The following is a 21,936-nucleotide window of genomic DNA, read 5'->3' as shown; positions in this document are numbered from 1 at the left end:
TAAGTGAATTTCATGAGTCTCATACGCAGTCTTTGGATACGTGGTTGTAATTTGTCTAGGTTTTTAGAACCAAGGAGCTCTACCAAGGGTTTGTGGTCTGCTTCTATGTGAAAAGAAAGACCCACCAGAAAGTCTGAGAAAAGCTCACAAGCCCATGTGATAGCTAGAGCCTCCTTTTTGCGCATATTTCTGTTCTGTGTTTGTCAGTGCTCTTGATGCATAGGCTATGGGTTTAAGCTGTTTGTCATCTTGAATTTGTAGCAACACAGCTCCCAGCCCATATGATGATGCATCTGCTGAGACAACTGTGGGCACTTTCGGGTCATACAGAGCAAGCCTGGGTGGTGTACTCAAGTCTTGTTTAATGTTCTCAAAAGCCTTCTGTTGTGGCTCTCCCCATGCCCACATATTCTTTTTCTGCAGGAGATCTCTCAAAGGCTGTGTTTTCTCTGCTAGGTTAGGTAAAAGCTTTCCTAGGTGATTTATCATACCCAGGAATCTCTGCATTTCACTCGTGTTTGTTGGCTCAGTCATATGTGTGTCCAAGAAATTTCACACTCCTCTTGGAGAATTCACATTTCTTATTAAGAGTCACTCCTTTTGCAGTTTTTGCAGCACCGCAAAGAGCACTAATATATCATCCATGTGGCACAGAACACCCTCTAGACCAGTGGTTCTCAACCACATTCCTGGAGGACCACCAACACTGCACATTTTGCATGTCTCCTTTGTCTGACACACCCATAACAAGTCTGTGAGTTTCTACTAATGAGAAGGTGACCTGAATCAGGTGTGTTTGATTAAGGAGACATGCAAAATGTGCAGTGTTGGTGGTCCTCCAGGAATGTGGTTGAGAACCACTGCTCTAGACCCTCCAGCATCTGTGACATTCTCTTCTGGAAATGTTCCGGGGCTGAAGATATCCCAAAACAAAGTCAGTTGAAGCAGAACCTTCCAAAGGGGGTAATAAAGGTTGTGAGAAGGGCTGAATTCTGTGACAGAGGGATCTGCCAAAACCCTGAATTGGATTCCAATTTCGATAAGACTTTGGCTCCTTTGAGCTGATTGAGCTGACCCAGAAGTTTCTTTCCCTGTTTACTGCATTATTGAGTTTGGTTAGGTCCACACATATGTGTACTGTGCCACTGGGTTTTGGAACAACAACCATACCTGCACACCATTCAGTTGGTTGTTCCACTCTGGTAATCACATCCTGATTCTCTATGCGTTCCAATTCCTATTTCACTTTTGAAAATAGGGGCCCTGGAATAAATCAGGGAACTGTCTTTTAACTGACTCAAGACTATCGAGATTCACTGTATCGATTCTCGATATAATCCCAAGAGCATGGATTGCTGGCCTTCCTAGTAGAGCCATTTTATATCCTGAGATCACATAAATATCTTGGGTTGTGGTTTTACTTTTTGTTCTTGTTTTTACTGTGCACAAACCCTTAACCTGCAGAGCGTCTTGACCTGGTCCCAAAAGTATCTTTGATGTGAAAAATGATAAAAATGATAAATGATAAAAATGATAATTATGAAGTTTTAGTGATCTTTCTAATCGTATGAGAATAGGGTAGTCCACGTCACATATATAACAATAACAACACAGAAAAACAATATTGTTAAAATCACTTTCAAAATGACTTTTTTTTCAGCTGATGAACAAAAAACACTGACAGCCAATCAGAATCAAGCTTAAGCATTTAAAATGGCATAACTGCAGTGTGTGCATATAGTAAACATAATATTATTGTGTGTTGGTGTGGAAGCTTTACATAGTTATATATACAGTGGGTACGGAAAGTATTCAGACCCCCTTAAATTTTTCACTCTTTGTCCAGCCATTTGCTAAAATCATTTAAGTTCATTTTCAAAATCATTCAAAATTTAAAGGGGTCTGAATACTTTCCGTACCCACTGTATATATAGTTGTAGTGTGTGTGAACAGCCCTTTAACTTGAAAGACAAGTTATGAAGTGTTCAGTTCTATAATAAAAGTAAATGCTTTTTACGCTTTTCTTCTACAGAATTATGAAGCCAGTCTGGATCTTTGAGCACCATGCATTTGAAGATCAAGCATTTTGATTCATAAAAAACAGAAAACAAAACTAGAAGGTGCCTGTGCAAATGTGCAGTTGGTAGTAGAGCCAGCCTCCACCTAATTTTCCCCCTCGTCACCCTCACTGCTGCTGACAGAGGCTCCTTTAGGTGGCGGTGAACGGAAACGGAGCAGGGGCCATTGGGAGACAGGTGATGTAGAGCGACCTCTGGTGGGACTGGAGCTGGGCGACGTACTTGGTGACTGATAGGGAGACAGAGCCTGGAGAACAAGGCCACTCCGCTCCTGGATCATGTGCTACAGGGCATAAAGAACATCAATTTGAAATGCAAAACAAAAAAGAAAAAACATGCAAAATTAAACCTGCAAGCAGCGATGAACGGGCCCTCACACCTGGGCTCACCGCCAGCGGGTGGCTTTTGTAAAAGGCCTTTAGATTACACTGACCAAAGAAAATTATAAAGTGTCATAAAATTTCTAGGAGTAGTTTGTTACAGTGTAAAAATTTCACTTCCTGTTACCAGCAGGTGGCGCTATGGCTATAACTGAATATGGGCATGTAGATATGTTCAGGTCAGGAGTCTTATCAAACATGTGAAGTTTGGGGCAGATTGGACATTGTATGTCTAAGTTATAACAACTTCCTTTCTTATGGCGAAACATCGAAATTTGTATGGCCGCCACAGACACGCCCTTCAACGAAACCTCAAGATCTTCGCAATTTAAGATCACAAAGGCCTTTAGATTACACTGACCAACTTTGGTGTTGATCTGAATAAATCTCTAGGAGGAGTTCGTTAAAGTAAAAGTACATAAAGTACAAACATGTGAAGTTTGGGCAAGATCGGACATTTTATGCCTGAGTTAGAATAACATTTATTCCCATGGCGAGACATCGAACTTTGTCACGGCGCCATGGACACGCCCTTTAACGAAAACTCAAGATCTTCACAATTTAACAACGCACATGCCTTTAGAATAGAGTGACTGAAAAAAAAATTTGATATCATAAAATTTCTCTGAGTAGTTTGTTACAGCGTAAAATATGTCACTTCCTGTTGCCAGTAGGTGGCGATATGACTATAACTGAATATAGGCATTTCAATCTGTTCAGGTCAGGAGTCTTATCAAACATGTGAAGTTTGGGGCAGATTGGACATTGTATGTCTGAGTTATAGCAACTCAAGATCTTTGCAATTTAACATCGCAAAGGCCTTTAGATTAGGCATACCAAATTTGGTGTTGATCTGAAAAAATCTCTAGGAGGAGTTCGTTAAAATACAAGGCATGCAAATGACAAAAATGATGCAAAATTTGCTCATAAAATTAAAAATAACCGACTTCCTGTTGGGTTTCGGATATTGCTCCAAGAGTCTTTTTTGTATGGTACTGATGCTTTACATATGTGTGCCAATTTTCGTGCATGTACGTGAAACACAGCTCGAGGGCTGCTGATGTTTTTAGAATAAGTGGCACTGTTGAGCCATTTTGCCACACCCTCTTCTGAAACCTATATCAGACGTTAATTTTCACCAGGTCTGACGCGTGTGCAAAGTTTCATGACTTTTCAAGCATGTTTAGGCCCTCAAAAATGCGATTCATTTTGGAGAAGAAGAAGAAGAAGAAGAAAAAGAAACGAAGCAGATACAAGAGGGTCCTCACACCATCGGTGCTCGGCCCCTAATAACACTGCACGTGTAATGCCCCAGCTTTGTTAATGTCCCTCATTTACCCAGGCTTTATCTGGACCGAACAACTCCAGGAAGTTTCTGATGAACTCGCGAGATTTCTCTTCCCATTTGTAGATGAGATTGTGGCTCTTCTCTTCAACACGGTGCACTAAATGTTTGGATTTCTCCTCCACCGTGCTCACTGTCTCCTTCATTCTGTCCACCTGCTCTTGCAGGCGATACTTCTTCTCCTGTTAATAAAAACAGCTGTAATAGTTCACCTAAATATTTAAATTGTGTCTTCATTTCCTTTCTCTCATATGGTGCCCAACCCATATGGTTTCATTACTTTCACTGAACACTGAAGGATATTTTTGAATGTCCTCGCAACTCTTTTCTGTACCGTAAAACTAAATGGGAGCTGCATGTGCTCCAAAGTTCCATACAATCTTATAAATAAAGGTTCCCATTCAGTCGGTCACTTTCAATGTCACGTCGGATGACCGACGAATTGGGATATCGATTCGATAGACCAATCTACTTTGAGTTTAAACTAAACTAAGCAATTATTGCATCCAGCTACAGCTGATCACAGCGTAAGCATAAAAAGGCAGCAGGTGCAATGCATACCAGCTTTTCGCTTCAGAGCCGAGTGACAACATCGTTCTGCTCCATCCAAGTGTCTTCAGTGAGCTATGAGTTCAACGTGCTCTTGGAAGCTTTTGGTGTTGGCGGTACGGCGCTTCAGGTCATTCCTGTGTCAAGTGGGTTGCGCACTTCAGGTTGCACTAAATGGGTCCTTGTAAAGATGATGGATCGTCTTTTTAAAGATGCCGTTTCACCTATGTGTTTCTGGATGCGGTCGTTACCTGGCACTGGGTGATGGTCACGATCACTGCCTCACGTGTCTGGGCAAACACGCTGAGGCCGCGTTCGTGGATGAATCATGTTACCATTGCGGGAAGATGACCATCTCGGAGCTGCGGGCGAGGCTCAGTTTCCTCCAGGAAGGCGGAGCTCCATTGCCGCTACCACGATTTAAGGCTCATCGTGGGGGCCGACAGACGAGAACTACTTCCGGCAGTGGCACGGGTGGTTTGAGGATCACAGTGGTGGCAAACCCCTCAGGGAACCAACCCTTGGGGGCCCACCGCTCCTCTAGCTTTTCCGATCCAGTTGAGCGGCAAAAGGAATGTGCTGGACCCTCTTCAAAGAGTGTACCAGCGGTATCCTTCGGTGCTGCACCCGTTGACCGGATGTCAATCACTGCATTGGAGGGAGAGTTCTCTGAGGAAGATTTGGTTTACACGGATGCCTCCACCACCGGCTGGGGGGCCACGTACAACAGGCACCCATCTGCACTGGCATCTGCACTGGCATATCAATTGCCTAGAGTTGTAAGCAGTGCACCTTGCCTTGAACCGTCCCAAAGGGCGCTTACTAGTAATCACGTGCTGGTCCGAATGGACAACACAGCGACCGTTGCGTACATCAACTGACAAGATGGTCTGCACTCCTGTCGTATGTCACAACTCGCCCGCCACCTCCTCCTTTGGAGTCGGAAGGTTCTGAAGTCAGTTCATGGCATTCACGTTCCAGGCCTGCACAACTGTACGGCCGACAAGCTATCTCGAGCTACGCTCCTGGGAGAGTGGCGACTCCATCCCCATACGGTCCAGCTGATTTGGAGACGTTTCGGAGCCGTTCAGGTAGACTTGTTTGCCTCTCCAGAGACCTCTCACTGCCAGTTGTTCTGACCGAGGGAACACTCGTCATGGCCGCACTGGCACACAGCTGGCCGCGGGGCCTGCGCAAGTATGTGTTTCCTCTGTGCAAGGTCAGGGAGGACGAGGAACAAGTCTTGCTAGTGGTGCCATAATGGCCCACTTGGAGCTGGTTCCTCGAACTAGTGCTCCACGCAACAGCCCCTCTGGAAACTTTATGTCTGGTCCCTGGACAGGATGCAGTGGTTCTTGGTGACCTTTTCCCAAGAGGTAGTGGACACCATTACTTTGGCGAGAGCACAGTCTATGAGACATACCCACACCTTGAAGTGGAACCTGTTCGTTGAGTGGTATTCTTCCCTTCGAGAAGACCCCCGGATATGCCCCCAATCAGGGGTGTGCTTTCCTTTTTGCAGCAAGGGCTGGAGCAAAGGCTGTCTCCTTCCACCCTCAAAGTCCAGGTTGCTCTGATTGCTGTGTACCATGACCCCGTAGAAGGGAAGTTGGTGGGAAAGCATGACCTGGTCATCAGGTTCTTTAGAGGGTCCAGGAGGTTAAATCCTTCCCAGCCCCCCTCCATACCCTCTTGGGACCTGTCTCTAGTGCTTAAAACACTACAGCAGGGCCCATTTGAGCCCTTGCACTCAGTCAAGCTAAGGTTTCTTTCATTGAAAACTCTGCTCCTGCTTGCATTGGCCTCCATCAAGAGTGTAGGGGCCTAGAGTTTGGGCTGGCTGACTCCCAGGGAATACTGAGGCCCCGGCCTGGCTATGTGCCCAAGGTTCCTACTACTCCCTTCAGGGATCAGGTAGTGAACCTGCAAGCGCTCCCCCCGGAGGAGGCAGACCCAACCCTAGCTTTGCTCTGTCCTGTCTGAGCCTTAAGATGCTACGTTGACTGGACACAAAGCTTCAGGACCTCAGACCAGCTCTTTGTCTGTCACGGAGGCCGGCAGAAGGGGAATGTTATCTCCAAGCAGAGCAGGGTCCACTGGATTGTAGATGCCATCACCCTGGCTTATCAGGCACAGTAGAACCGGTAGAAGGTTGTATTCCATATGTGAGACCTAAGTGGATCCCATATGTGTAAAGCCACGGTATAGCCTCAGAGCCCGTGTTTCCCCGGCAGACTTCTGCCATTTCCAAGAGGGTTACAATCACCTCCAATTTTCCATATGCACCTAAACGGAAGTTCATATGTGTATTTGCTTCTGAGAAGACCTTCAGGAAGGATAGAGCTTCCTCAGGGTCCCTGTTCCAAGTGGAACAGGTACATTTTCCCAGTGTTATCCAGTTTCACTGAGTGGGTAGTGCTTCTTGTGGAACTTGTTGTTGCAATCCCTGGCCTACACCAAAAAGGGGTGCAGGTGGCTCAAACAGGGCACTGGAAGGAGCAGCATCCAATGGCGCTTTGGTAGGAATCCCAATTCCTCAGTCATCCGACGTGACCGACTCAAAGGGAATGTCTCGGTTACGTATGGTAGCCCTTGTTCCCTGAAGGAGGGAATGGAGACGTGATGTCCTGTCGCCGGCTTGGCTCCTCAGCGAAAACCTGGTATGCATTGCACCTGCTGCCTTTTTATGCTCAAGCTGTGATCAGCTGCAGCTGGATGCAATTATTTCATGCCAATGTGCATTGGCTCATTTAGTTTGCATTCGAAGTAGATTGGTCTATCGAAGCAATATCCCAATTCGTCCGACGTGACGTCTCCATTCCCTCCTTCAGGGAATGAGGGTTACCATACGTAACCGAGATGTTCTTTTGTTCTTTAATGTATTGTTTGGTTAAGTGTATTTTATTTAATATCAAACTTTCCATTAGACACAAGGTTCTTTATAATGGAAAAATGTTCTTTAGATTATTAAAATATTCTTTACACTTTCTTTTGGGAACCCAGAATAGTTGTTCATAGTCTTTTGAAGCCATACAGTTTCTTTCTTACATTGATGAAGCCAACATTGAGTTCCCGTGCTGTGTATCCTCTGTGGAGGTTACCTCTGACGTAGACATCATAATCTCGAACAATACGCGTGATGAGATCAGAGGTAGAAATCCCCTCCGTTCTTTAAGTAGCCACAAACATTCCACAAACAATTTAGAAGAAATTCATATTTATAACTGAGTCTTTGACTCAGTTCTATAAATGTACACTTTGGTTGCTGTTAAAGTCTTTACCTGCTTCTTTGATATGTTTATAGACGTCTTCTGATCCAGCAGAGGTGTATGGGATATCATCATGTGCCACAAAGTCCATCTAAAGGGCAATAGGAGAAAAAAAACAGGTATGACACAATGACACAGGGATCCCAGTTACTGGATGAGCTTTTCCATAAGCTTAAACCTCTCTTTTTTTCAGGGGCAGTTGTGGCCTAATGGTTATAGATTCGGACTTGTAAAGGCTGATTTATACTTCTGTGTTGGACCTACGCTGTAGCCTTTACGCCATAGGCTATGCGTCAGTTTTCATATATACTTCTGCATTGTTGTCCGCGTCGACGTGCAGTACATGTGCTAATTGCTCGTATGCAGTGTCTACAAGCATGTTGCTGGTGTAACCCGCATACTGAAAGAGATACACACCATGTTTGTAGCAGTCATCAGACATATACCATACAAACACAAAGCAAATAAAACTTTTGGCTTTTCAAATTTTGGAAACTTTTTTGGGTGTTGTGTATTTTTTATTTTTTGATTGGATAATGGTGTAGGTTGTATGTGTGCCAGTGTGACTCACCGCCAACAATCAGTTGTGTGTTTGGGAACAAGTTCTTGGCCTGCATCAGAGCCCGGGCATGGCCTGAATGGAAGAGGTCAAAGATTCCATCAGCATACACTCGTACGGGCCGATGAGCTGCACAAAAGCAAACAAACTTACTTGCAATTTAGATTCACTGAATTCTTGGAGCTGCACTGTTCTGTCACTCACCTGGAGTGCCACGGTGAGCCTGGGCTAAAGTCACTTTGTCATGTGGGGTGTCTGAGGAGCTGCCTGATTGTTTAGCAAAGATGGCTGGTTCTCTAAAAGCCTGCTGGAAATATAGGCTGTTATTATGCTTCATAAGAAAATGATTGGCAACAAGTCAAGTAAAGCACATGTATGCCACATAAATGGTGTTTTGTTGAACAGAACAGATGAGGCTGTCTGAATTGACAAAAATTACAGTAATTAGATGTTTTAATGAAACACTATATAAAAATGTGATTGCAGAATAAACAAACAAGTTTTTGATACCTCTTTGAACAAAGTTGAATGTTTAATCAAATGTTTTGTCCATTATCTTGTCTGTGTGATAAGAATCGATGAACATAAGCAGTCAGCTATCAATAAACCTGTATGAATGAGTGTGTGCATGAACTCCCAATAATCTATGATGTTTAATTGCCCTTTGAACCATCAGCTGTTCAGAGGGCCACCGGTGCACTGATATAGACATTATAATCACACCTAGAGCTGTAGTCAAGTCCAGCTTTGTCGAGTCCAAGTCAAGTCCAAGTCCAAAAGTTTCGAGTCCAAGTCAAGACCGAGTCCAAAGAGGTTCGAGTCCAAGTCAAGTCCAAGTCCAAAAGTTTCGAGTCCAAGTCAAGACCGAGTCCAAATGAGAGAGAAAAAAGGATCCTCTTCAAGACCACATACTTAACTATTGATAATGTATGTGATGCGAGAGAGAGCATATTTCCTATTCTAAGAAAATAATTTTACATTATTATTTGTAATGATCAAAAAGCATGTGCACAACTCTGTAGGACAGAGGTCTCCACACTAGATCCTGGAGGGGCAGTGCCCTGCAGAGTTTAGCTCCAACTGGCCTTAACACTATCTGAATGTTTCTAGTGTGTCTAGTAAGAGCTTGATTAGCTGGTTCAAGTGTGTTTAATTAGGGTTGGAGCTAAACTCTAAAGGACACCGGCCCTCTAGGACCGAGTTTGGAGCTGTAGGGTCAAATTATTTTTATGTACTTTATTACCATTTTATTTACTTTATAATGCTGCTGTTTGCTGACTTTATGTTTGTGGTCAAAAATTAAAATGACTGATGCCTTGGTGCAGCACACACACATGCAAAGCTCAGGATTTGACAAATGCGTGCAGTTAAGGCTAGAAGGGATATGTTTGGCTCTACTGGGCATGCGCACATAAATACAGCGAAATTTTTGTCATACTGTACTAGGGCTTGCATAGACTAGTCGAGCACTGTCGGAAATAATCGACTACTCGAGCATGTATTAACCATAATGCATACAAAGAGTTTGCAAGTGCGTGAATTTTAGGATTATAATATTGCGTGGAGCTGTTACTTTCTATGACCTTATCTATGTTGCATGTAAAAATAAAATATGTAATGTAATAATTAGGGGTGTGCCTAAAGCCTAATATCTTATTCGGAATGGCATGGATAATGGCTTCAAAAACGAATAACGGACAAGGAATAATTCTGCCTGAATATTCGGCTGAAGCTGGCACAGTCCGGTGTTTGCTAGATAACAGCTGAGTCAAGGGATCAGCGCAATATTATACACAGACCTCTAAAGTCACGTAATAGAGTGAATGAATGTAAACTTTATGAATGAAAAGAGTGCAAATCAAACACCGCATTAGTGTTTCCTCTCCGTGCATCTCTCAGAAATCAGAGCTTGGCAGGAGTAATATCACCTATAATAATACACCATACACGTTATATTATTTGTATATATTTAAAAGGCAATGATTTAAAACTTAGGCTACGATATGAAACGAATGAATGAAACAAGCACAGCGCGCTCACCAATCAAACAGCCGCGTTGTGCGTCTCAGTCTCTCAAAAACCAAACCAGTTCTCTCTCAAAAGTAGGCTAACCCACTAAACACTGGACGTCGGATAGACGTGCAGATCATGTCTATATTAGGTCCGTCGGTCCATGACCATTTCTGAACATCTATTCGACGTCTAAACTAGGTCCACTATTTGGACGTCCAACCATGACCCAATTTGGACGTCATCTTGACGTTCAACATTTGACCTTTAAACTGGGTAATTTTTTTGGACGTCATTTGGACGTCTATAACAGGTGCAGGAATTACATGATTAATGATTAATTACATGATTAATATGTAATATTTGTTTTATAGGGCCTATCAACATGATTAATACATGAAGAGTTCAGATGCAAAAGCCTCTAAGTGCCATCTGAAATTTTCTTCTAGAATGATCATTTTTATCAAGCTTGTATATTTAAGTGCAATAATTTCACTTAAATGGCAATGCAAATTACCTATTAATTGTCATTTAAGTGAAAGTACTTAACTATACAGGCTTTATAAAAATGATCATTCTAGAAGAATTTCAGATGGCACTTAGAGGCTTTTGCATCTGAACTCTTCACATACAGATTATTTATGAACAAACACGATTTATTATGTGAATCCCTATTTATTTATTCAGGCCATTTTTTTTTCACATTTTCCTGTTTTTCTTTAAATGGTTTATTTAAAGTAGCCTAATCAAGTTATTTCTTTATGCATACATGTATTTTTGCATGTATCTGTTTATTTATTTGGAAATGCAATTTGTGGGAAATTATAGTTCAGAAAATAATTTCATTGTAGCATATATTAGGCCTATCCTCCTTATTTCTAATTTAAAAAGAACCAACAGCAGCTAAAGGACAGGCGAGGACAACTCTCTATCAAGGGTTTTGGATTTCAACCAAAGAGACAAAAAATAGTCAACATCACTCTGATTGGTTGAGGCAGCACATCATCATAACCCAACCAGTAAACACCACTCTGATTGGCCGAGGCAACACGACAGACATTTTGCGCGAGTGTTCAACCATTGCAAAAGGACGGCACAGCTTTTCAGTCTGCATCGCTGGTGAATTTATTTTTGAATAAAGATGAAAATGGTGATATTGCATTGTGATTTATTTGTATTTGTATAACTGTAGTGTTGTATGTAGTCCCATGTTTCCAGAGGGTGGAGGACATGTTTTCTGTGCCAGTTAATTGTCCTGTAGCTTTGTTTGGCTCAACAGCTAGTTTCAACAGTAAATGCATTACACCTTCGTATGCGTCTCCAGTTATCACCTGCTGCTGAGACAATCAAATGGAGTCCTCCACTCTCTGGGAACATGGGACCACAGTTATAGAAGTTATAAAAACGACGTCCAAAATAAGTCTAAATTTGATGTCGAAAAGACGTCCACAAACGACCACATTTGGACTATAAATAGCCCTTACACGGAGGTCCCACGGACGTCAACATTAGACGTGCGGAAGACGTCGAAAAAAGACGTCGCCTGGCGTTACAAAACAACCCCTTCAATGGACCGAATTTGGACGTCCAAAAATTACATGAAAAAGACGTCACTCCGACGTCACATTGCGCAGTGGGAATAATCAGCGTAGATACGGATACATTTTCTACTTGCCCTATGTTTGCATCTTTATCTTTTGCTGTTTTGCGCGACACACGCACATTTGTTTAGTGAACTTCACTAAACATTAAGACTCGCTTAAAGAGTTCTGCGTAATGAAAATGTGCGCATTGAATGGATTCAGTCGTGTTCAAATGATCACTAAACGTATGTCATGACATCTCTCTGCTTGCATGATAAATATTATTTAAGAAATTAATAATTATTTTAGTTTAACACGACATACTTGTTCAGTGATAACTATGGAAAAAAAGATAAAAAGTCATAACGGTCTTGTCAAGTAACTCTACGACGTTGTATCCGGATGCAGATAAGAAAAATGTTGTGATTGTTACAGATACAAATACTGGCTGATACATGAAAATTTAAATATGTAATGTGATAATTATAAAGTTTTGCAAATTTACATATGTAATTGTTGCATAAGGCTATAAATTAATAAGCGTTTATTGATAAAAAAAAAAAAACTATTTAATGTTTTCATTTACAATAACATGAACCACGAGTAGTCGAGTAAGTCGAGTAACTTTTTAAATAAAAAATCGATTAGTAGAAATCCGTCTTGCAACCCCTATACTGTACAACATTAATTAGTATTTCATTATTGTAAAGGGTAAGTTTAAGGCTACCTAGGTGTAGACGTAAATAAAACACAATCTAACAGGTAGAAAATTAAATTAGAAACATCTAAACTTTTCAGAATGCAGCAAGTGCGCCGCTGGTCATGCACATCCTTTCCCATAACAAAATTGAAAGCTAAGCCAAGATGGAGAAACTGAGCTACTGCAAGGGATTTTTAGTGCTGGAAATCCATTTATTTTTTGCTGAAACTTCTGCGTCTTCATGAAGAGCAGGTAATGGTTTCTTAGCAGCAGCAGACGCCACTGGAGCGCAAGCATAGAGCGCAGGCTACAGAGTGCTTTGGAAAAAAGGAGAAAGCGGCGCGCCTAGCGTTTTCCACACGTTTTCAGTCGCGACATGCAAATGTGGTCCGGACTCGAGTAATACAGCCCTAATCACACCACACCACTGCTTAATGCATCTGATATGAACTACAAGCTGCATATAAAACAAATAATAATTGCCATGAATGCAGTAGAGGAAGGGGTCGTGCATGGAATCTGCACCATGCACTCAGATATCGAACTCCAGAGGTTATGTAATAGAAATGGCAATGATGTAAAGCACCGTTCTGCTCTTTTTGTTTCATATTATTTTCATCCAAGAGATTTTCAGTGCATTTTAAAGTGTTCATGGGTGATTTAACAAATCTTTGGCTGGATGGTCCTGGTAGAGATATGCATATTTTTAAATTTCCTAATCTAAAATTTTATATATATATATATATATATATATATATATATATATATATATATATATATATGTATATATATATATATCACTGCAGTTAGTCTTAATAGTTAAGAATATTTCAGAAAGGGCAGGAAAAGTCCATGAGTCAGAGCCAAACAGTGGCTGCACAGTCAAATTATAAAATTATAATATTAAGAGTTGTTTAAACTAACCTTAACAGGTGACCGCTTGCATTGCTGCTGTTGGTGTGTTTGAACCCCTCCTCGACCAGCACGTCCGTTAGCACGGGACCCATTTCGCCTCCTGTTCACCATGGTAGAGATTTTAGTTTACCGTCCCGTGCTTTTGGCTTTGCACTGGTTGCACTCGCCAGATGTGTGACAAGCCTTTGCTTTTACTCCTGTACTGATAACTGGCCAGTCATACTGACCCTTGTGACGAGACAAAAGTACAAAGGTTGATTTTTCTTGTGACATAAATCCTTTGTAAGCTCAAACAAATGTTTTATTTTAAAAAATATTGTGTGGTATGTTCTTTCTATTTATCCTTGTGAATCTCTGTTTGTTTACTGGAAGCCTCTGGACAGCTTCTGCACAGGGAGTGGCTAAAATAGCAACAAAGATATTTATACTGTATAGAGGCACATATCTTATAAAATATTTGATAGCTGTTTGTTGCTGCCGTATGCCTCTAGTTTAGAGCTCTGTTATGTTATTTTTTTTATCATCTATTTTTTATTATTGAAATCTATTTTATACATGGTTGTCGCTAAACCCGTGTGCATTGCTAATACTCTATGCACACATATTACCATTGCTTTACTCACTGTTACTTGCTTTAATGGCGGATGTATGTCTACCTTTGAGTGCAGGTGATGACACGTTCGAGCTGCATTCGGTGGAGAAGCAGATTCGGGTCCTGGAGCAGAGGCAGGCCCAGCTGAGAGAGCAGAGAGCCACGCTGGAAATCTCCCGGGCTGACGCTCACGAGTCCGTGGTAAGTATACAGTGCGCTGCTAACAGTCCCACCACCTCTACACCGTGTGTTTCTCTGCACAGGCCTGGTGCACCCAGGACGCGATCTGCCCAGATGTCCTTCACTTCTGGCGCTGGGACACCATGGACCCTGGGTGCATTCGCAGCGGAGGATGTGAGCCAGGCCCCGGGCGATGACCTCTCCCCATCCGGTCTTCGAGATCTCCACATGGAAACCACTTTGCTTCCCTCCGCGAGACGGAATGCGACGCTGTGATCGTCGGAGACTCCATAGTCCGACACGTCCATGCTACGTTAGCTGAAGGTAAAGTGCACACTCACTGTTTCCCTGGTGCTCGTGTTCTCGATGTTTCTGCACAGATACCCGCAATCCTGAAGGCCGACGAGAGCCCCAGAGCAGTCGTGCTTCACACCGGGGTTAACGACACCACGCAGCGGAAGACGGAGACGCTGAAGAGGCACTTCAGGAGCCTGATCAAGATGCCCGTGGCGACGATCATCGTGTCAGGACCACTGCCCACATATCGATGAGGACACGAAAGGTTCAGTAGACTTTTTGCTCTAAATGAATGGTTATTGTCATGGTGTAAAGAACAGAAACTTCTCTTTGTTAACAATTGGAATCTTTTCTGGGAGCGTCCAAGGCTTTTTCGCACTTATGGCCTGCACCCCAGCCAAGTAGGAACGGAGCTCCTCTCGGACAGCATCTCCAGGACTCTACACTCCACATGACTAGTAAGCTATTTCTCAAATAACTGCTATGATGGCTTTTGTTCTACCCGCTTAAATGTTAGAAGTACTTGCGCTGTCCAATCTATTAAGACTGTGTCTGTTCCCCGAATAATGAGGTCAAAATATAAATTTAATGTAGGATATAGAAAAAATCTTATCGTGATTGAACCAGAAAAATGTAAAATAAATGAACAAAAACAATTTTTAAAGTTTGGACTCATAAACATTAGATCACTCACACCAAAAGCAGTTATTGTAAATTTAAATGATCACAGATAATAGTTTTGATGTAGTCTGCTTGACTGAAACCTGGCTAAAACCAAATGATTATATTGGTCTAAATGAGCCTACTCCACCAATCTGCTGTTATAAACATGAGCCCCGTCAGACTGGTTGTGGGGGAGGTGTTGCAACAATATATAGTGATATTCTCAATTTTATAGTGAAAAATGTATAGTGGTATTCTCATTGTTACAATACTTCTGCTTAATGTTACACTGTTAGATATGCAAAAGAAATCTATCGTATCTCTTGCTCTGGCTACTGTGTATAGACCACCAGGGCCGTATACAGAATTTAAAAAAAAATTTGGAGATTTTCTCTGACCTGTTGGTTACCTCTGATAAAGCGCTAATTTACGGAGATTTTAACATTCACGTTGATAATACAAATGATGCATTAGGACTCGTGTTTACTGACTTATTAAACTGTTTTGGAGTAAAGTTTTAATCATACGCTAGATTTAATTATATCGCATGGAATCGATCTTACTGATATAGATATCGTACCTCAAAGTGACGATGTTACTGACCATTTCCTTGTATCGTGCATTCTGCGTATTGATGATAATAACTATATGGCTTCGCGTTATCGTCCGGGCAGAACTATTGTTCCAGCAACCAAAGACAGATTCACAAATAACCAGTAATACCCACTCTCTCAAGAAAGAAACTCATAGTCTTGAGCGCAAATGGAGAAAAACTAACTTGGAAGTTTTTAGAATTGCATGGAAAAGCTATAGACAGGCTCTAAAAACTGCCAGGGCTGAGCATATCCACAAACTCATAGAAAATAACCAAAACAATCCAAGGTATTTATTTAGCACAGTGGCTAGATTAACAAATAACCAGATGCCACCTGATCTAAATATTAACCTCACTGTTAAATAGTAATGACTTTATGAATTTCTTCACTGATAAAATAGATAACATCAAAAATACAATAACAAATGTAGATTCTACAGCATCTAATACTTTAGTTTTATCCATCGCACCCAAAGATAAGAACTGCAGTGCTTTACAACTATAGGACAGGAAGAGCTAAATAAACTTATCACGGCATCTAAACCAACAACATGTTTATTAGATCCTGTACCCACTAAATTACTGGAAGAGTTGTTACCTGTAGCAGAAGAACCGCTTCTCAATATTATTGACTCGTCGTTATCTTTAGGTCATGTCCCAAAACCATTCAAGCTGGCGGTTATTAAGCCTCTTATTAAGAAACCACAACTAGATCCTAGTGAACTGGCAAATTACAGACCCATTTCAAATCTTCCATTTGTGTCTAAAATTTTAGAAAAAGTTGTGTCTGCTCAATTGTGCTCCTTCCTGCAAAAAAATGAAGAATTTTATGAAGAATATGAAGAATTTCTATGAAGAATTTCAGGCCCCATCATAGCACAGAAACTGCACTTGTTAAAATTACAAATGACTTGCTTCTTGCGTCAAAGGCTGCATCTCATTGCTAGTTTTACTTGATCTTAGTGCTGCGATTGACACCCTAGATCACGACATACTCATAGATAGATTACAAAACTATACAGGTATCCAAGAGCAGGCTTTAAGATGGTTTAGATCCTACCTGTCCGATCGCTACCACTTTCTTTATTTAAATGGGGAGTCATCTCAATTATCACCAGTAAAATATGGAGTGCCACAAGGATCTGTCAATATACATGTTGCCCCTTGGTAATATCATTAGAAAATATGGGATTAGTTTCCACTGTTATGCTGATGATACTCAACTATATATCTCAACGAGACCAGATGAAACTTCTAAATTATCTAAGCTAACAGAATGTTTTAAAAATGTAAAAGATTGGATGACCAATAATTTTCTCCTATTAAATTCAGATAAGACAGAGATATTTCTTATTGGACCAAAAAAGAGATTACATAGAATCTCGTAGATTACAATTTGCAATTAGACGGATGTTACTTCTTCTACTGTCAAAAATCTGGGTGTTATATAAGACAGTAACTTGTCTTTTGAAAATCATATTTCCCATGTTACAAAAACAGCATTCTTCCATCTTAGAAACATTGCCAAGCTACGAAACATGTTACCTGTTCCTGATGCAGAAAAGCTAGTTCATGCATTCATGACCTCTAGACTGGACTATTGTAATGCACTGCTAGGTTGTCCTGCACCCTCAATTAACAAGCTAAAGGTAGTCCAAAATGCAGCGGCTAGAGTCCTTACCAGGTCAAGAAAATATGATCATATTACCCCAATTTTACAGTCTCTGCACTGGCTACCTATTAAGTTCTGTATCAGTTAAAAAATATTATTACTTACTTATAAGGCCCTTAATGGTTTAGCTCCTGCATACCTAACTAGTCTTCTACCACGCTACAATCCATCACGCTCCCTAAAGTCACAAAATGCTGGACTTTTGGTAGTACCTAGGATAGCATAGTCCACTAAAGGAGGTAGAGCTTTTTTGCATTTGGCTCCCAAACTCTATATAAAAAATACACCTCTTTGGCCAAGCATTCAAATAATGCATCTCATAATTTTGGACTGCAGTTATATCTGATCAAATGCGCATTATTATTCTTTAGCTTGGGTTAAACTAATTAGCTACGCTAATAATGTCTCTATTTGTTTCTCTGTTTTGCCACGGGATTTACATCCTGTGGTAACTAGGATTTACACAAGCTCCAGTCTGGATCCAGAACACCTGAGAAGAGATGATGCCAGCTCCTTAGAGGACCTCAGATGATGCTAACCCAGAGACAACATACAGAACTACCTCATTTTGCTGTAAGTTTGATTGCATAATTGCTGTTAATAGTGTTAATCGTCTGTTTGTTTACGTTGTTTATTGATTTTTCCGAACATTTCTGCCATATACACATAAACTGACAGTCATCATTGATAAGCTACTACTAAATATTGTAGAAACTTAATTTTCTGTAAAGTTGCTTTGCAATGATTTGTATAGTAAAAAGCGCTATACAAATAAACTCGAATTGAATTGAATATCTTGAACTGAATTATGCAAACATAAATGCAAACATACAAAAAAAGTATTGACTACTGCTCATGTCAACTTCATCCAGACAACAACTAGACAAATTAAGTAAAACAAGGTCTATGGTTAACATAAATTGATGATAATTGGTTATTTTGGTGTACAACGTAAACTGCACATACTCACACCCCAGAAGTTTTTTTGTAGTTACATATTACAAATATATATTTTTAAAACTAAACATAACCGCTTTAAAAGTTGTGTTTTTAGTATGGATGTGTAATTCACATTGTAGAGCAAAATGTCTAATTATCATCAGTTTATATTTACCACAGACCTTGTTTTACTCATAAAATGAATACCCCATTATAAAAACCCATAGGCCCAAATGGCTCTGACCCACAGGAAAATTAGTCTTCAGGGTTTTGACGTCACGGCTGCAGCACTATATTGAGCTCTGAGTTTAACATGGGCCCTATCACTTCATAAAATTTTGATCAGGTAAAGAGAAGAGTCATATGCAGATGGTATGCCTTGGAGCTAAAGTGGGAGTAGCACAAAACACAAAATATGCCATAAATCAATGGTTCCTGAGTCTTTCACTTGCACAATAAATAAATAAATTAATTAATTAAAAATAAAAGATGACTGCCTACCACCACTGCCAGTGGCTGGTGCTGCCAGGCAGTTAGGGATTGAACCCCTACTGGATTAGTGCTTGTGGCTGGGTTGCGGGTAGTAAACTAAAGTTGGTAATGGCCTTATATGTAAAACCTTATCCACTGTGGACTGTGGTAGACCAGCTTTCATTAATCCCCCAGCAAGCTTGTTATCATACACCAAAAGTGTTGAATGTTTATTGTACTAATATTGTATTTGTAATCAGTATATTTAATAAAGAAATGCATGTTGTAAATATTTAACTTATAGTAAATTTTATTCATTGGAAAAACTTTGACTTATAATAATTAACTTCATACTACTTGTACAAACAAGGAAATATTGGGCTTTCCTTTTCCTTTAATTTGCCTAGCCCCGCCTGGATCGTTGTTTCTTATACCGGTACATTTTGCAGTGCATTCCTTTAGTTGAGAAGCTTGCCAAGCCTGTCAACTTTTTTTTTTTTTTTTGGTAAGCAATTACATCAGGAAATATGAAAAATATGAAGCGTATTCACATTTTTGGAGTGGGAGTCATTAAATATAAGGTGTGATCATTTTCATTTAAGTTGTTCATTCAAAGTCAGTAGTCAGCTATGGAAGTATGATTTACCATTTGGGGTTATTTTTGTCTGGATTTTTGACTGCATTATGGAGTAGATGGATGATTGGAATTTCACAATGGCAAGTCTTCATTTAGCCATGCTGAACCCTGGGCCAAAAAGGTGACATGAACTTTTTGCTGTGATAAATGACTGTTAGAAAGCTTTAAATTGTTGATTTCTTTTGTAGTTTTGGTTGGAAATAACTTTTGTAATAACTTAATATTTTGTAATAACTCCAATATTGTAAGAACTTAAAACAGTAGGCCTACATAATGCTAAACAGTAATACACTGGACCTAAAATGTAACCTAAAAAATGCTCACTTTATGCAAACTTAAAAATGTATAAATGTTTTTGCATTATAAATCAAAATATATGTTTATTGTGAAAAAAAGTAGCACAAGAACACCTTCAAATCAAACAATTTTTTAATTTTAAAATTTTTAATAAATACATTTTTAATTTGGTTTCAAATTCTAAAACAATGGATACATTGTTTAAAATGTTTAGTCACTTAAGTGACTTATAGGTACAAAAGTGTTCAAATACTGTAAATCACATTTTTATGAGATGTTTAATTATTTAATTGTATAATAATTAATATATTGTGACGCGTGTCCCGAGCACTCATCAGCGTCAGCCTGGCAACAGCACAGGCACACCTGTGCCTACTCATCACGGGCTGAGCGGTCTACATCGCACTACATCACAAATCTCTAGATATATCAATTGAGGGCTTTCGTTTAAAGCGTCCCTAAGCTAATCATTGTTACGAAGATCAAATCTGCATGATCAAGAACAGCAACATACCTACAAGATCTTTCAATGGTATGTAATCTAAAAATAAGCTTGCAATTGCATATGGCAAAGATCAAAGATTTATAAACCTAAAAAAAAAAACCTAAAAAAAAAACAAATGCCGAGGCTATAGAACTGGCAAAGATGCCCAACAGGGGAAAGTAAAATGGAGATGAGCATGCAAGTGGCAACAAGAACAGAACAAAATATAAAATAGTTAATCCTAACATTCATTATGAACTACTGTTTATACTATTTACAATTTGATTTAGTTTTCAAACGTCTGAAAAAGTTGTAAAGAGGCTCTAGCAGTACTTCATGCTGGCAAGTGTCATGTTCTGCACTTTTCCTCTTCTCTGTAACGTAAAAGTTTCATTAATGATTAATAATTAATAATCAGTCTCTTTCATTAATTAGGATAAATAAAGATTGAAAACAGATTTTAACTTGCAACTTTAACTTTAAACAATGCAAATGCACAAATGAAGTTATTTGGAATGCAAACACATTAACATCACAGAACAGGCACTCAGTCTGATAAAGACTGCATTGCTCTTGACTGAGAGATCTTTTGTTCTTCATATTTTTGGCGTGAGATTTTACATTAATTATATACATCATGATAAACTTCTTTTTTTTTTTAATTAGGGGAACACATGCTGCAATTTCTCCTGCTTGAAAGATGTGAGGTTGTGTCCAGCTGTCATTAATCTTGGCAGCTTAAGGTATAAGGTATTCAAACCATTCATGCATTAAACATAAAAAAGGTTTTATTTTGCATATTATATCCATTTCATTGTGTTTTAGTATCCTGTCCAGTGTGTGGGCAACTGTGATGGTCGAGATGGACAAGTGGTGTTTGACTCACTGCACAATTATTTCCATTCCATCAGTCAACCAAATGTAAGTCATAGCCTGGTTTTGCTTAGTTGTATTATTTTAAAAATATGGTACGAGAGGTCATGGATAAACAGTTCCAGCATGTTATATCACATATTGGCCATATTATACTCATGTCACAAGCATGGCTTCAAGTGCTTTAAAAATTACAAAAACTGTATTTAAATTAAGTAAATATTGGTAGATGCATTTGAAGTGTTGTAATGTGTAACGCGTTTCATATTTCTATTCAATGCCTGGAGAATCCAGAGGGTGATGATGGAATAGTGGTGTTTGAGTCAGAATCATTTCCCATTCATTTCCATTACACTGGTTAAACAAATGTATGTAATGATAATTAATTCAGCCTGATAATGCTTAAATTTATCATAATTGGTTAATTTGTAATCAGGGGCGGATTTAGTGAATTGGGGGCCCCAGGCAAATATAGGAATGGGGCCCTATACATTTGCACACATTTACCTAGATCAACCCTCGAGGTCCTTTTTTTGTCGTGATGCTTGCTGCTGCACAATGGTGCCAGATTGTTGTGTCCAATGTTTCTACATTTTTTATGTACATGTTCTAATGGGATTCTTTAATTTACATTTATTCATTTAGCAGATACTTTTATTATTTCATGTTGTAGACCACGAAATAGCAATTGATTTACCGTTTTTTTAGTTTTAACATAAAACAAAATAAATTATAAAATGATAAACATCACAACTGAAACTTTATATTTCTGGGATGAGTCAGAAGTATAAATTATTATATTATTTAAAACAGATTTATGTGAGTGAATATTCGCATTGGTCTGAACA

General features: G+C 39.8%; 1 protein-coding gene across 1 annotated transcript; it reads right to left on the bottom strand.

Moving 5' to 3' along the window:
- Positions 1-1,918: 1,918 nt before the first annotated feature.
- pcyt1bb (phosphate cytidylyltransferase 1B, choline b) lies at positions 1,919-13,643 on the bottom strand. Its single transcript, XM_042711505.1, is given in 8 exon segments — positions 1,919-2,361; positions 3,797-3,985; positions 7,401-7,543; positions 7,634-7,712; positions 7,932-8,021; positions 8,161-8,309; positions 8,385-8,484; positions 13,398-13,643. Coding segments are annotated over 8 exon segments (1,050 nt in total). The 5' UTR covers positions 13,500-13,643; the 3' UTR covers positions 1,919-2,163.
- Between the last annotated feature and the right edge of the window lie 8,293 nt (positions 13,644-21,936).

This window comes from Cyprinus carpio, chromosome A21 (genome assembly GCF_018340385.1).
Source record: "Cyprinus carpio isolate SPL01 chromosome A21, ASM1834038v1, whole genome shotgun sequence".
NCBI lineage: Eukaryota > Metazoa > Chordata > Actinopteri > Cypriniformes > Cyprinidae > Cyprinus > Cyprinus carpio.
This window is presented reverse-complemented; position numbering and strand designations above follow the sequence as displayed.